The 14,607-nt window shown below is 42.7% G+C and overlaps 1 protein-coding gene across 3 annotated transcripts in view; it reads right to left on the bottom strand.

The window, feature by feature from the left end:
• The window catches only part of DCTN2 (dynactin subunit 2), a 71,220-nt gene extending 57,185 nt beyond the window's left edge, over positions 1-14,035 (bottom strand). For all 3 annotated transcript variants that reach the window (XM_042455697.1, XM_042455698.1, XM_042455699.1), the window contains exons 1-2: positions 13,883-14,035; positions 2,642-2,710 (exon numbers count right to left, since the gene is read on the bottom strand). In XM_042455697.1, the coding sequence (XP_042311631.1) occupies positions 2,642-2,710; positions 13,883-13,918 (105 nt within the window). In that variant the 5' untranslated portion in view covers positions 13,919-14,035. The remainder of the gene's footprint in view (positions 1-2,641; positions 2,711-13,882) is intronic.
• Positions 14,036-14,607: the final 572 nt, after the last annotated feature.

Genomic DNA, 14,607 nt, shown 5'->3' with positions numbered 1-14,607 from the left:
GACTTCTGCATGCTACTGTTTCCTTTTTTCTGGTTTATTTCTCTCCACACAGATTGAAAGCTAGATTCATTTCCTGATACACTGGTAGATAAATCAAACCAGGAAAGAGGAACAGACAACTTACTAGAAGGGCCACTAAGTGAAGCACCATGGTTTCTTTAGCTACTCTCACAGTAAATACCAGTGTCCATTCCACATGCATTTGCATGTTGTTCTTCACCAACAAGCCAAGGTTTCTAAAGTTTTCTGATATCTCATGTATAAACTGCCAATTATTGAATCAGATTGCAGTTTAAGTTCCCCCATAGTCTATAATATGATAGAAGCGCCATGTGCCACTCTTCTGTTCCTCCAGTTTGAGCAATGATCAATACATGCTACATGTTCCTCCAGTTTGAGCAATGATCAATACATGCTACATTAATACTTTTATAAGGAGGGGAGGGATTATAATGTTTTTAATTTTATATTTTACTCTGTTATAATCACTGTTGTCAACCGCCCGGATTGGTTCGCCACAGGGCGGTATACAAATAAATATTATTATTATTATTATTATTATTATTATGCAAGTGAAGAAATAGAAATACTCACCTACTGTAACTTTGAGCTGAAAGAGTGCTTGTCCACAAACTTGAAACTGTATCAGTGTGCCCTCATTATTTTATGCCCTGGCCATCAGAAACTGGGACCAGGCAATTCGTATAGTCCCGAATCACTCCTCTTGATGTGCAGAAAAAGTGCCATAGCTAAATTAGGAAGCTGCCTCATCCTGATGAGTCAGACCATTGGTTCATCTAGTCCAGTTTTGTCAATTCTGACCAGCAGCAATGGTTCCCCCTCTATAATTTCACACAGGATTCTTTACTAGTCCTTCCTGGAGACCCCTCATATATATTCTTGTGCTAATTGGTCCTGACCTTACTAAGCGTCCAAAATCAGACAAAATCAAATGTGTTAAGGTGGTATGAATCTAGCCTTCTGCATGATTTACATTTCCTAGTTATGGGAAACTGTTGCATAGGAGTATAAAAAGGAAGAAGAGGGGGCAGAGGGGAAAGGAATGTGGCAGCACCTTTAAAACTAACCGGTTTTTATTTTAGCATGAATTTTCATGAAGATAAGCCCACTTCTTCAGATGCAGATATTAGATTTATTCTTTACTGCATCAGAAGAATTGGATTTATATTCACAAAAGTTCATGCTAACATAAAAAACAGACAGTCTTAAAAGGCTGCCACATTTCTTTTTTCTCCCAATATTTTCCTCCTTTTTATGCTGCAAGATACTAACATGGATACTTCTTTGAAAACCGTTTCATAGTAGAAAGACTTGGGAAGAAGTACAGAAGATGTGGGGGAGATGGTGAAGTTATGGTAAATGCACAGGAATAGGCAGGAAAGAATTTACATATAGGAAAAGAGTCAGGTAGCTGAGCAGCCTTTCACAATATTTGCAACTTTTCATAATGACATTCTCCTATGTTTAAGTATCCTCCCTTTAAAAAAATGTATTGAAAATTTTCACGTTTTTATAAAATCAGATGCACCAGAGATATGGCACACCTCAGCACAAATAAAAGTTTTGTATACAATGCTGTGCACATAATAAATGGGCATTGATAGCAATGGTCCTATATCACCACTGGAAGCATATTTTAATTTATAAGATTTGGACTTCACCAAAGACATCTTGATGTTAAAACAAAGTTCCACTTGAAGAAACATCCAGATATCAACATAAGCATTACCAGAGGATTAGTGTCCAAGAAAAACCTAGTACAATCCTAAATGTCTCTATTTTCTCATTTCTAACTACAGAAACAAAATTGATAGTGATATTATAGATCAAAATGGAACAAACCTTGCACTACTTCTATTCAGCCAGTTAATCATTTTATATTATAGCTACTGAAGTCCCTTCTTCTGGACTAGTGACATATCTAATTGCTTATGCCTTATGTTTCCTGTTCATTTCAGTAAAGGCCCTACAACAAAAAGCAATGAGTCCCTATGCAGCAAGGGCTTTTGGGGATTTTTCTTACCACAAAATTCAAGGCACTCCAAGAAGGCCTTTGTATTCTGAGGAAAAATGTTCCAGATTCATACAGAACTTTTTAAATAACACTTAAAAGATCACATATCCACAAGGGCTGTATCTTTTGTCAAAGGTTAAAACAGTTCTTTCCTGGGAAGCAGGAATAAGAACAAGTTCAAAAGCTTTCAAATCTGATCAAGTTTCCTACCAATTCTTTAACATCTTATTTCAATTTAGAGGAATGTTATTAAGGAACAGCGTGAGTCCTCCTTAGAATATCTACAGTTTAGAATTATCTTGTACAAACTAATTAAAGAAGAATTATAGCAGCTCAAGTGCTGCTATAACTTTACTATGTTCAGCATTTTACCAACAGCTGCATGATGTTTTTCAGCTTTATTCAGTTTAAGGATTCAAAACTCCAGATTCTTTTAACTAGGATCTAAGCTCCCAAATTCTGCCCTGTTCCCTGGTCCAGTCTTCCAAGCAGAACATGCAAATTTACTCAAAGGAAACTTTTGGAAATGGTTTGAGAACTTGGTCTGTTGATACAAGATAATCAACATGCTACGGAAGAAGCATCTGAAAGATTTTATGACCTTACCGCATCAAATTCGGCTTGATCATCTTCAGGCAAATCACTTGTTTCATAGACATCTGGTTCATTCCTGGCCTGGAAAGACAAAGATATTCCAATGAGGTCAAATTCACAGAATAAGACTGCTGAGTCAATGTACTGAAACTAGAGAGCATAAGTAAACAAGCCATGAGTGAATGAACAGATCAAGCCACATGTTTATTGGGCAACAAATAAATCCATGAAACTTACTGGCTCATCGAATATTGTTAATAATCCATCTACCTTAATGAACCTGTTAAAAACATTCATAATCTAAAATAAATGTTTTCAAACCGTGTATCGTAAGGGAATCTTTCCATAACTACTCACATGATTTCTCCTGGGGAATCTTCAAGAATGAATGTGGGGCAGCTAATCAGACCTATTTGTCTGGTGAAGCAGCATATGAAACATATCTATCTATCTATCTATCTATCTATCTATCTATCTATCTATCTATCTAATATCTTACCTTTGCGCTAGTCTGGAAAATCGGTATGCAACGGGATCTTGTAGCACCTATGAGATAAAGTTCCAAAACACACTGTAGAAATAATCCAGTCTGACACCACTTTCACTGCCCTGGCTCAATGCTTGGGAATCCTGGGAACTATACGTAGTTTGTTGTGGCAATAGAGATCTCTGACAGAGAAGGCTAAATGACTCACAAAACTACAGCCAATTCCCAGAATTCCCTAGCATTGACCCAAACTGACCCAAATCTCAAACTGGTTTATTTATGCAATGTGTTTTGGACTTAACTGAAAGAAAGAAGCTGGTAGCAAAAACTTTTGTAGACTTCAGGCTACTTCCTCAGATGCAATTAAATGACAGTTTTAAAAACACAAGATTAAAAGAATAGATTACACCAGCAGTGTCACTAGGCGATGCGGGAGTGTGGACCACAGCAGGTGATACCCCAGAGGAGGGGTGTCACCCAGTGGGGCTGTACACCCAGATGGACTGGCACAGCTACTGGGTAAGGTAGAAAGGGCGTTCTGCCTCTTGCCAAGCAGCCACACCAGACCCTAAACAGTCCTTTCAGAAGGTGCAACACTGCCCACCTCAGTAGTTGTAACTGCTGGAGGAAAAGTGCCTTCAGAGTCTGGTGTGCCTGCAGCCACGCTGGACCCTGAAGGTGTTACAGGGCTGCAGCCATGCTGGACATTGAAAGGCTTTCCAGAGGGAGCTGCAGTGGGCTGGGTGGGCAAGGAGAGGGCAAGGCATTTCATTCCCCTCCACACACACACACACCAGGTGATACCAATAATAATAATAATAATAATAATAATAATAATAATAATAATAAAATTTATTTATATACCGCCCTTCTTAGAATCAGGGCGGTGTACAACAAAAGGCATACAACAATATAATAATACAAACATAATTTAAAAACAGTACAGTACAATAAAAACAATAAAATTCGTGCCAGCTTGACAATGCTGATGGACGGGGGGGGAGGGGAGAGCATTCTGGGGCGAAATAGTCAGGGGTAGGCCTGCTCGAAGAAGTAGGTTTTCAGCCCCTTCTTAAATTGGGATAGGGAGGTGGCTAAGCGGAGCTCAAGGGGCAGCAAGTTCCAGAGTTTGGGGGCCGAGATGGTGAAGGCCCTCCTAGAGGCGGAAGCTAATCTAGCCTTTGGAACTCTTAGAAGTTGCTGCCCAGATGATCTGAGTGTGCGGGGCGGATTATATGGAGAGAGGCAGTCCTCCAGATACCCTGGGCCCAAGCCATTTAGGGCTTTATAGGTAATAACCAACACCTTGTACTGCGCCCGGAAGCGAATAGGCAGCCAGTGAAGATCTTTAAACACTGGTATTATATGACTGGCCCTGGATGTACCAGTGACCAGTCGGGCTGCCATATTCTGCACTAATTGCAGCTTCTGAGTATGGTACAAGGGTTGCCCCATGTAGAGTGCATTGCAGAAATCCAGTCTAGAGGTTACCAGAGCATGTACCACCGTTTCAAGGTCCCTCCGGGCCAGGTAGGGACGCAGCTGGCGTATCAGCCGAAGCTGATAACAGGTGCTCCTGACTGTTGCATCCACCTGAGGTGTAAGGTGGAGCGACGAGTCAAGGAGTGCCCCCAGACTGCGTACCGAGTCCTTCACGGGAAGCGTGATCAGTGTTGCCAATTTCGCGACTTTCACGCGAAAACGGGGACTTTTCAGAGCTTTTCGTGTGATTTTCGCGCCTTGCTCTAATTCAGTGCCTTTTCCGCGACTTTGGCCCTTTCAGCTCCAGCCTGAGAAGGCTGCCTGCAGAGCAACCAAAACCCTTTGGAGTGTAACAGTTTTCACTCAGCCAAGAGAGCTGGAGAAAAAACTCTCTCTCTCTCTCTCTAATGACTCCCTCTGAGAGCCAGGACGGAGCAAGCCCAACCAACCCCACTGTTTGGAGGAATAGTTCAGCCAATCAGAGAGAGGACAGTGATTGCCCCCCCCCTTCAGGCATTCTCAGGCTCCAGGGGCAAAAGTTGCTGGAGAGAGGCAGGGAGTGAGGGCTTGGCTGCTTAAAATCCCAATTGCCTTGGATTTCCAAGTAAGAAATAAGTTTTAAGGCACACAAAGGCAATACTTGATCATGGTATCATGGCTTGATGTTGTGGACTTCTGTGTGTGCCTGAGAGTGACATTTGAACTTCTGAATTCCTGAGCTTGGGCAGAGTGCCCCAAGCCTACCTCCCAGGGTCGTTGTTGTACTGTGAGGACCATTTGGGTTGTGTGATGTGAATGTGATGTCACTGAGTGTGTGTGTGTGTGTGTGTTAGTGATTAAATATGCCTCTGAGCATGGGCAGAGCACCTGGTCAGTTGGCACCTCTGCCCTGTCTTCCCAGAATTTTGTTTTGTGGCTCTCTTTTTCATTCTCTTTTCCATTGCCATCCATACTGCAGAAATAATCCAGTTAGGCACTGCTTCTAAATGCAAGGCTCCCTGCCATGATGGGATTCTGGGCACAACAAACCACCAAGCCCAGAATTTCATGCATGGAGCCCTGGCTGCCGGTAAAAGCAGTGTCTCAACATGTCACAACAAACTACAATTCCCAGGATTCCCTAGTTTGACAAGGGAATTGCCTCCACGCTTCCAGATCACAGCCCCAGAGAATGAGTCTACAGGATATCAGTGTTGCCAGTTTAAGTCCACTTCTTCAGCTGCATTTGGATTTAATAATAATAATAATAATAATAATAATAATAATAATAATAATAATGGTGATGATGATAGAGAGATAGATCTTGTAGCACCTTTGAGTCTCACTGAAAAAAAAGTTGGTAGCATGAGCTTTCCTAGACTTAAGCGTACTTCCTCAGATGCATGGGAATTGTAGTTCATTGTGGCACCAGAGCTCTTTCTCACAAAACTACACTTCCCAGGGTTCCCTAGCACTGAGCCAGAGCAGTTAAAGCAGTCTCAAACTGGATTATTTCTGCAGTGTGTCTTAGACCCAACTCAGGCTGCATCTTCACTCCAGACTCCAGAGACAATTCCCAGGATTCCATAGCACTGAGCCAGGGCACCTAAAGTGGTCTTGAACTGGATTATTTCTGCAGTGTGTCTTGGACCTAACTCAGGCTGCATCTTCACTCCAGAGACAATCCAGTTTCATACCGTTTTTACTGCCATGGCACAGTGCTATGAAATCCTGGGAATTGTAGTTTGTTGTCACACCAGTTTGCTGAGAGAGAAGGTTAAATGTCTCTGAAAACTAGAATTCCCAGGATTCCCTAGCACTGAGCCATGGCAATTAAAAGGGTGTCAAACTGGATTTATTTCTGCAGTGCGGTTGCAGCCGAACACGTTTCTATTTGGCACAAAGCTTCCTGAACCCCCTTCATGTCAAAATCTTTAAAGGACTGAAAGATTCTTTGTTTGATTCAATGGTGATTTTGAGGGTTGAAATAAGTTACAATTATTTTTATTCAATTATGTTTACGTTTATTTGCAAAACATCTGCCATTTTAACATTATGGGAATTTTCCGGGAATTGTGACTGAATATTCCGTGTGATCTGGGGGGATTCAGCGGGTTTTGGACAGACATTTCTGGGAATTATCTTCCAGGCTTGTTGGCAACACTGAGCGTGATCCCGTTCAGGACAGGTGGAACCACCGCCATCCCTGGACCGGGAGAACCTATCACGAGTACTTCCGTTTTCTCTGGATTCAGGCTGAGTCTGTTTTCCCTCATCCAGCCCATTACCGACTCCAGACAGGCCACGAGAGGAGAGATGCCATCCCTGGTCACTGCATCAGTCGGAGACATAGAGAAGACTATTTGGGTGTCATCAGCGTACTGATAACCCCGCACCCCATGTATCCGGATGATCTCTCCCAGCGGTTTCATGTAAATGTTAAAAAGCATGGGAGACAGAATGGCTCCTTGAGGGACCCCAGATGTTAGGGCCCTCCTATCGGAGCACACGTCTCCCAGCTGCACCATCTGGAACCTCCCGGAGAGGTAGGATCGGAACCACTGGAGCGCAGTGCCCTCGATACCCACCTCCGCCAGGCGCTCCAGAAGGATACCATGGTCTATGGTATCGAAAGCCGCTGAGATGTCTAAGAGCACCAACAGGGACACGCTACCCCTGTCCATGCCCAGACAGAGATCATCGACCAAGGCGACCATGGCAGTCTCAACCTCAATCTCAATCTCAGGGATGCCACTGGATTAGATAATTAAAATATAAGTGGGGGAGAGATAAAAAGATAAAATTTATTTCTGATGAGTTTCTTTTCTGGGGTAAATTGATAACGGTGACCAGGTTAGACGTTCTAGGAAGCTTGTCTGTCATCACTGACCTAGGCAGCATCTACACTGCAGAAATAATACAGTTTGACACTACTTTAACTGCCATGGCTCAATGCTATGGAATTATGGGATTTGTAATTTCTTACAATATGTTCTGCATGTAAGTTGAACAGGTAGGATAAGATGCAGCCCTGTCTGACCCCTTTGCTAATTGGGAGCCATTCTGTCTGGACACATCATGAGAAGGCATGACTCACTGGAAAAAACAAAAATGCTAGGAAAGGTGGAGGAAAGTAGAAACAGAGGAAGGCTGCATGCTAGATGGATGAACTGTATTAAGGAGGTCACCGCTATAAGTTTACAGGGGCTCTAAGCAGAACAGTGGAGGACAGAAAGTCTTGGAAATGTCTCATCTACAGCGTCACCATTGGTCAAGATCGAATCAAAGGTGTTTAACAACAACAACATAGTTTTGTGAGATGTTCAGCCTTCTCTGTCAGAGAGTTCTGTTGCCACAACAGGCTACAAATCCAAGGATTCCATTGCAGTTAAAGCAGTGTCAAAGTGCATTAATTCTACAGTGTGGCAGCAGCCCTAATCACTGAGAAATCCAGTTAGCTCCCAATGAATTCCCATTGTTCCCCAGAAAGAGTCTGAAAGCTACCAACCTAACCATTATTACCGTAGATCTTGCGACTGTTCAGGTGAAAATTTTTAATGCACTGTAGGTGACCAGGAAAGCAATTACTTACAAAATAGCTCTAGACAAAGATGAAAATCCCACAGGCAGTCATAAATAACACCACAGATACAAATAACCTGACAACTATAGATAGATAAATTCTGGGGATTATGTAGATACGGAGCACATTGCTCTTTCCATGGTTATCAAGTTGTGAGGCACTGCTCTTTCTCCACAAACAAGCTGACTCAGGTCGAAAACACACTGTAGAAATAATCCAGTTTGAGACCACTTTGACTGCCTTGGCTCAGTGCTGTGGAATTCTGGGAACTGTGGTTTTGTGAGGCGTTTAGCCTTGGCTGTCAGAGAGCTTTAGTGCCACAATAAACTACAATTCCCAGCATTCCCTAGCACTGAGCCAGGGCAGTTAAAGCAATTTCAAACTGGATTATTTCTGCAGTGTGTTTTGGACCTATATCAAAGATTTGGGGAAACCACCAACTATTTGGAAAGAATGAGTTAAATCCCCCACAAGCCTAAATGCACTGTGATGAAGGAAATACAAAAACACTCTTACTGTTGGGTAGATAGTAGATCTATTAAAAGTATAGTAATATGATCCTACTTTCTGCCTGAGCCAGCATCTTCATCTGAAGAGGCCTGCAGCCTATAAACCCTAGTTTTCTCAGAGGCAGTGCTTCTCCAACAGAAGATAAAATGATATCCAACACACTAACAACCAGATCATGACATACAGAACTGACATCAAAAGAACTATGATCTCAAAGGAAGTATGTACCATACTAGGGAAGACACAAAGATTTGTCCATCCCAAGCATGGTGTTTCTGCAATTTTTGAATTAATTTTTTAACAAGGAAAGAACTGTAGTGTCTTGCAGGAAACAAGAACACAGAAGACAATGAATTTTATCCCTTTCAAGATTTGGGGTTTTCCAGTACATCAGCCAACCATTTGAACTGCTTTGTTGTTATAATTTATATCCAACTCAAATATAACATCCATACATCACATATATAACAAAATTACATCAAACTATGGCCTGTTACACACTGCCAAAATAAAGCTGCTTTGGGTCTCTTTGGAGGTATGCTATTTAAATGATGCATGGGTCTTAAGAGTCCGGAGGTCACGCCAAAGCCACACTCCATTCCTAAGCACCGGAGTGCAGCTTTGGTACAGCTTTCGGACTCTTAGGACCCATGCATCATTTAAACAGCATACCTCCAAAGAGACCCGAAGCAGCTTTATTTTGGCAGTCTGTAACAGGCCAGTATTTCTTTTTTAAAGAAAACAACACATGAACTGACTTCCTTCCTAGCCGGTGGCACCTTAAATCTATTGTCATTGTCTAATCTCATTTCATATAGTTGTTCAATTCTATTATTAAGTAGTTAATCCTACATTACCTTTGATCATTGATATAGTAAATCTTTCTAAATTCCTCCCACATCACCCCCCAATTTATGGTCTTATCTATCATTATATAGATAGATAAATTATGTGTTTAGTGATGTAAGCTTCTATTTGTTTCTCTTGAACTGCTTTTGTCCCTCTATAAATTCAGTTTCCCCTGATCCTTAACCCCCCATTCTCATGTCAATGCCTGAAACATAAGAGTTCTTCTTCAGACTAGTTCAAATTATAGTATTTACCTATCTAGCTCAGTATTGTTTAATCTGACTGGGTGTTGGCTCTTCAGAGTCTTTTCCATTATCTCTCCTTGACCCTTTTAACCATTGATACCAGGATTTTTTTTTAATTTCAAGGATTTATATCCCATCTTTCTCCTACAGTGGGAGTCAAGGAATTAAGCCTGGGACCTTTTCCATGCAAACCACTAAGCTATGGTCTCTCCCAAATGCAGAGAGACTACAACAGAAGGACATGGCAAGTGTACAAATGTTGTCAGGGTACATAGAATCATAGAGCTGGAAGAGACCGCAAGGGCCAACTAGTCCAACTCCCCAGCCATGCAGGAAAACTCAATCAAAGCATCCTCTACAGATGGCCATCCAGCCTCTGCGTAAAGACCTCCAAGGAGGGAGACTCCACTACACTCTGAGGGAGTTTGTTCCACTGTCGAACAGCCCTTACTGTCAGGAAGTTCCTCCTAATGTTGAGGTGGAGTCTCTTTTGCTGTAGCTTGCATCCATTGTTCTGGGTCCTGTTCTCTGGAGCAGCAGAAAACAAGCTTGCTCCCTCCTCAATATGACATCCCTTCAAATATTTAAACAGGGCTATCATATCACCTCTTAAATTTCTCTTCTCCAGGCTAAACATCCCCAGCCCCCTAAGGCGTTCCTCATAGGGCATGGTTTCCAGACCCTTCACCATTTTAGTCGCCCTCCTTTGGACACGCTCCAGTTTCTCAACATCCTTTCTGAATTGTGGTGCCCAGAACTGGACACAATATTCCAGGTGGGGCCTGACCAAAGCAGAATATAGTGGCACTATTACTTCTCTTGATCTAGACACTATACTTCTATCAATGCAGCCTAAAATTGCATTGGCCTTGTTAGCTGCTGCATCTCACTGTTGACTCATGTTCAACTTGGACTCTTAGATCCCTTTCAAAAGTTGTCTCATTCAGCCAGGTGTCTCCCATCCTATATCTGTTCATTTCATTTTTCCGTCTGAAGTGCAGTACCTTACAATTCTCTGTGTTGAATTTCATTTTGTTAGCTTTGGCCCAGCTTTCTAATCTTTTAAGGTCATTTTGAATTTTGATCCTGTCCTCTGGAGTATTAGCTACTCCTCCTAGTTTGGTGTCATCTACAAATTTGATTAGTATGCCCCCCATTCTTTCATCCAAGTCATTGTTAAAGATGTTGAATAGCACTGGGCCCAGGACAGAGTCCTGTGGGACCTCACTGGTCACTTTTCTCCAGGATGAAAAGGAACCATTGTTGAGCACCCTTTGGGTTCGGCTGGTCGGCCAGTTACTAATCCATGTAACAGTTACTTTGCCTAGCTCACGTTTCACTAGCTAGTTTGTTTGCAAGAATGTCATGAGGAACCCTGTCAAAGGCCTTACTGAAATCAAGATATACTATATCCACAGCATTCCCTTCATCTACCAAGCTGGTAATTTTATCAAAGAAAGAGATTAGGTTTGTCTGGCATGACTTGTTTCTCTGAAACCCATGTTGACTTTTTGTGATTATGGCATTGGCTTCTAGATGTTCACAGACTCTCTGTTTAATGATCTGCTCCAGAATCTTTCCTGGTAAGAAAGTCAAGCCCAGCCTTCAGTCCTGGGGATGCATGTGACCTCCATATGTTGCCTATATATCCCCAAAGCCAACAGACTTCATTTGGCTAGTGGTAGGATAGTGTGAACACTGTTCCTCTGGCTATTTCCAGCAGCTTCACAAAGACTGAATATAGACTGTGAGGATAGGAGGATGCTAAGACTGAGATGAGATAGGGCACAGTGTTTTCACACATGCATAAAACATACCGTTTGAGTCTCCCTTATCCAAAGTTCTGAAATACTCCAAAAAAAAAAAAAAAAAATATTTTTTCCATGGGTGGCTGAGATAGTAACTGCTTTCTGATGGTTCAGTGGACACAAACTTGGTTTCAGGCATAAAATTATTAAAAATGCTGTAGAAAATTATCTTCAGGCTATGTGTATATACATGAATTTGGTGTTCAGATCTGGATCCAGTCTCCTCATTATATACATTTATGCCAATTCCAAAATCCCAAAAAATCCAAAACACTTCTGGTCCAAGTGTTTTGCATAAGGATGCCTGCATGTACACGAATGATCCCCACCTCCCAATCTCCTGCCAACTCCAGAATTGTTAGTTTTTTGTGGGGTTTTTGGGGCTATGTGGCCATGTTCTAGAAGAGTATGTTTCTGATGTTTCGCCAGCATCTATGGCTGGATTCTCTGAAGATGCCACCCACAGATGCTGGCGAAATGTCAGAAACAAACTCTTCTAGAACATGGCCACATAGCCCAAAAAAACCCACAAAAAACTGAATGCCAGTCATTAAAGCCTTCGACTTCACATCCAGAATTGTTGTTTGTTGTTGTGTGCCTTCAAGTTCTTTCTGACACTGAACACACACACACCCTGCTGAAACGTGGAGAGTTGGGTTCACCTTACAGTTGCCATAAGTAAAAACAACAACAACATGAGGTATGTGCTAGAGAGTCGGTATCCTAGTGGTTTGAGTGTTGGACTATAACTCTGGAGACCAGAGTTCGAATCCTTGCTCAGCCATGGAATTCACTTGGCAAATCACACTCTCTCAGCTTCAAGGGAAGGCAATGGCAAACTCTCTCTGAAAAAACTTGCCAAGAAACCCCTGTGATAGGTTCACCTTAGGGTTGCCATAAGTCAGAAACCACTTGAAGCCATTACGGCTTGAAGTCAACTGATAAACCAGCAGTAGAGAACAGCAATAAGAAATTAGCTAGCCATGGAAGTTGCAAAGGAGCATGGTTTTCATATGGACTTAGAAAACACACTTGGATTTACACAAGGGATTCTTCACAATTATGATTAGCACTACTATTACTATTACTTTACAGAAATTTTAGGATTTTCAAATGTATTGCATTTCATGCCACTCTGTTGTACATGATTCTGTTGTACATATGTCCTATTTATTTTATATTAAGATCTGTTACTTTTGGTTATGCTGGTCTATGACTGGAATAGACTATTGACTGATTGACTGACTGACTTGAAGGCACACAAGACACTAATTGACTGATTGACTTGAAGGCAGACTGATTGATTGACTTGAAGATATACAGCGCATTGATTGATCTATTGATTGGTTGTCTTGAAGATATGCAACACACTGACTGATCTATTGACTGACTGACTTGAAGGCACACAACACACTGATTGATCTATAGATTGATTGATTGACTTGAAGGCACACAACACACCAAATGATCTATAGATTGATTGATTGACTTGAAGGCACACAACACACCGAATGATCTATTGATTGACTTGAAGACACACAACACACTGATTGATCTATAGATTGATTGATTGACTTGAAGGCACACAACACACCGAATGATCTATTGATTGACTTGAAGACACACAACACACCGATTGATCTATAGATTGATTGATTGACTTGAAGGCACACAACACACCGAATGATCTATTGACTGACTTGAAGACACACAACACACCGACTGATCTGATTGAATGATTGACTTGAAGACACACAACACACTGATCGATTTGTTAATTGATTGGTTGACTTGAAGGCATACAACACACCGATTGATCTGTTGATTGATTGGTTGACTTAAAGGCACACAATACACTGATCGATAGATTGATTGGTTGACCTGAAGATACACAACACACTGATTGATCTATTGATTGGCTTGAAGACACACAACACACTGATTGATCTATTGATTGACTGACCTGAAGGCACACAACACAAACACCCACCCAGCCAGCTGAGAAATGGAGGGTTGTTGTTTTGTTTGTTTGTTTCCTTGTCTGTGTTGGGGCTTACAAGCAGTGCTCCTTTGCAAAGAAGGGCCGAGGAGGGCCAAAAAGCTGCCCCTTGAGGGGTGTGTGTGATTGATGCCCATCCCCTTACAACCAGGAGGCTGAAATGGAGGACGCCGTCCTGGAAAAGGAGGACTTGCATGGAGCCAGACCCCACCCTTCCAGCCTCGCTCTCCTCCATTTTGTGCGGCTCCCCTGCCTCCCCCATTAGAGCGCCCCAGCCCCAGCCCCAGCCCTGTCCCCCTTCCCCGACTCACAATGCCCGGCAGGTCTGCGTACTTGGGGTCGGCCATGGCCAGCGACACAAGCCACACAGGGCAGGGATGGATGCGCTTAGGCCGGCTAGAGGGAGGCAGGAACAACCCTCGCGAGAACAGGACGCGGGATTTGGCCTCGCGGGCGCTTCTGGGAGATGTAGTCCTTGGGGGAATAGGAAGAAGAAGACTGGGCTTCAGAGGAGGGAACTAAAGGGTGACGTCACCGCTGTTGTTTTCTCATTCTCTCTCTCCTCCCTGGCCTTTAATCAGGGCTGGCTCTTCGCTTCTGTTGGGTTCAGTCACGCCCCACACAAGGGAAACAAAGGCTGTTGGAACTGAGGGAATAAAAGGGGAAAAGCACCTCCTCACACAAGGCAGGGAGGGGGACCACACACGCCTCCTCTTTCCAGGGCATGGCCTCCATTTCAGCCTTCTCTCCAGGAGGAGTGTCAAAAATGGCCTCCTTGTTCCAGGACACATCATCATCCAATATGGATGTGAGAGCTGGAGGGTGAAGAAAAGACATGATAAAAACCCAATTCATTTGAAACATGGGGCTGGAGAAGAGAGCTGAGGATCCCATGGACAGCCAAGAGGACAAACAAATGGGCCTTAGAGCAGATCAAGCCAGAAACCTCCATGGAAGCCAAGATGACCAAACTGAGGCTGCCATGCTTTGGCCACATCATGAGAAGTCAAGTCTCATTAGAAAAGACAACAATGCT

The sequence above is a fragment of the Sceloporus undulatus genome, chromosome 2 (genome assembly GCF_019175285.1).
Source record: "Sceloporus undulatus isolate JIND9_A2432 ecotype Alabama chromosome 2, SceUnd_v1.1, whole genome shotgun sequence".
NCBI classification, from domain to species: domain Eukaryota; kingdom Metazoa; phylum Chordata; class Lepidosauria; order Squamata; family Phrynosomatidae; genus Sceloporus; species Sceloporus undulatus.
This window is presented reverse-complemented; position numbering and strand designations above follow the sequence as displayed.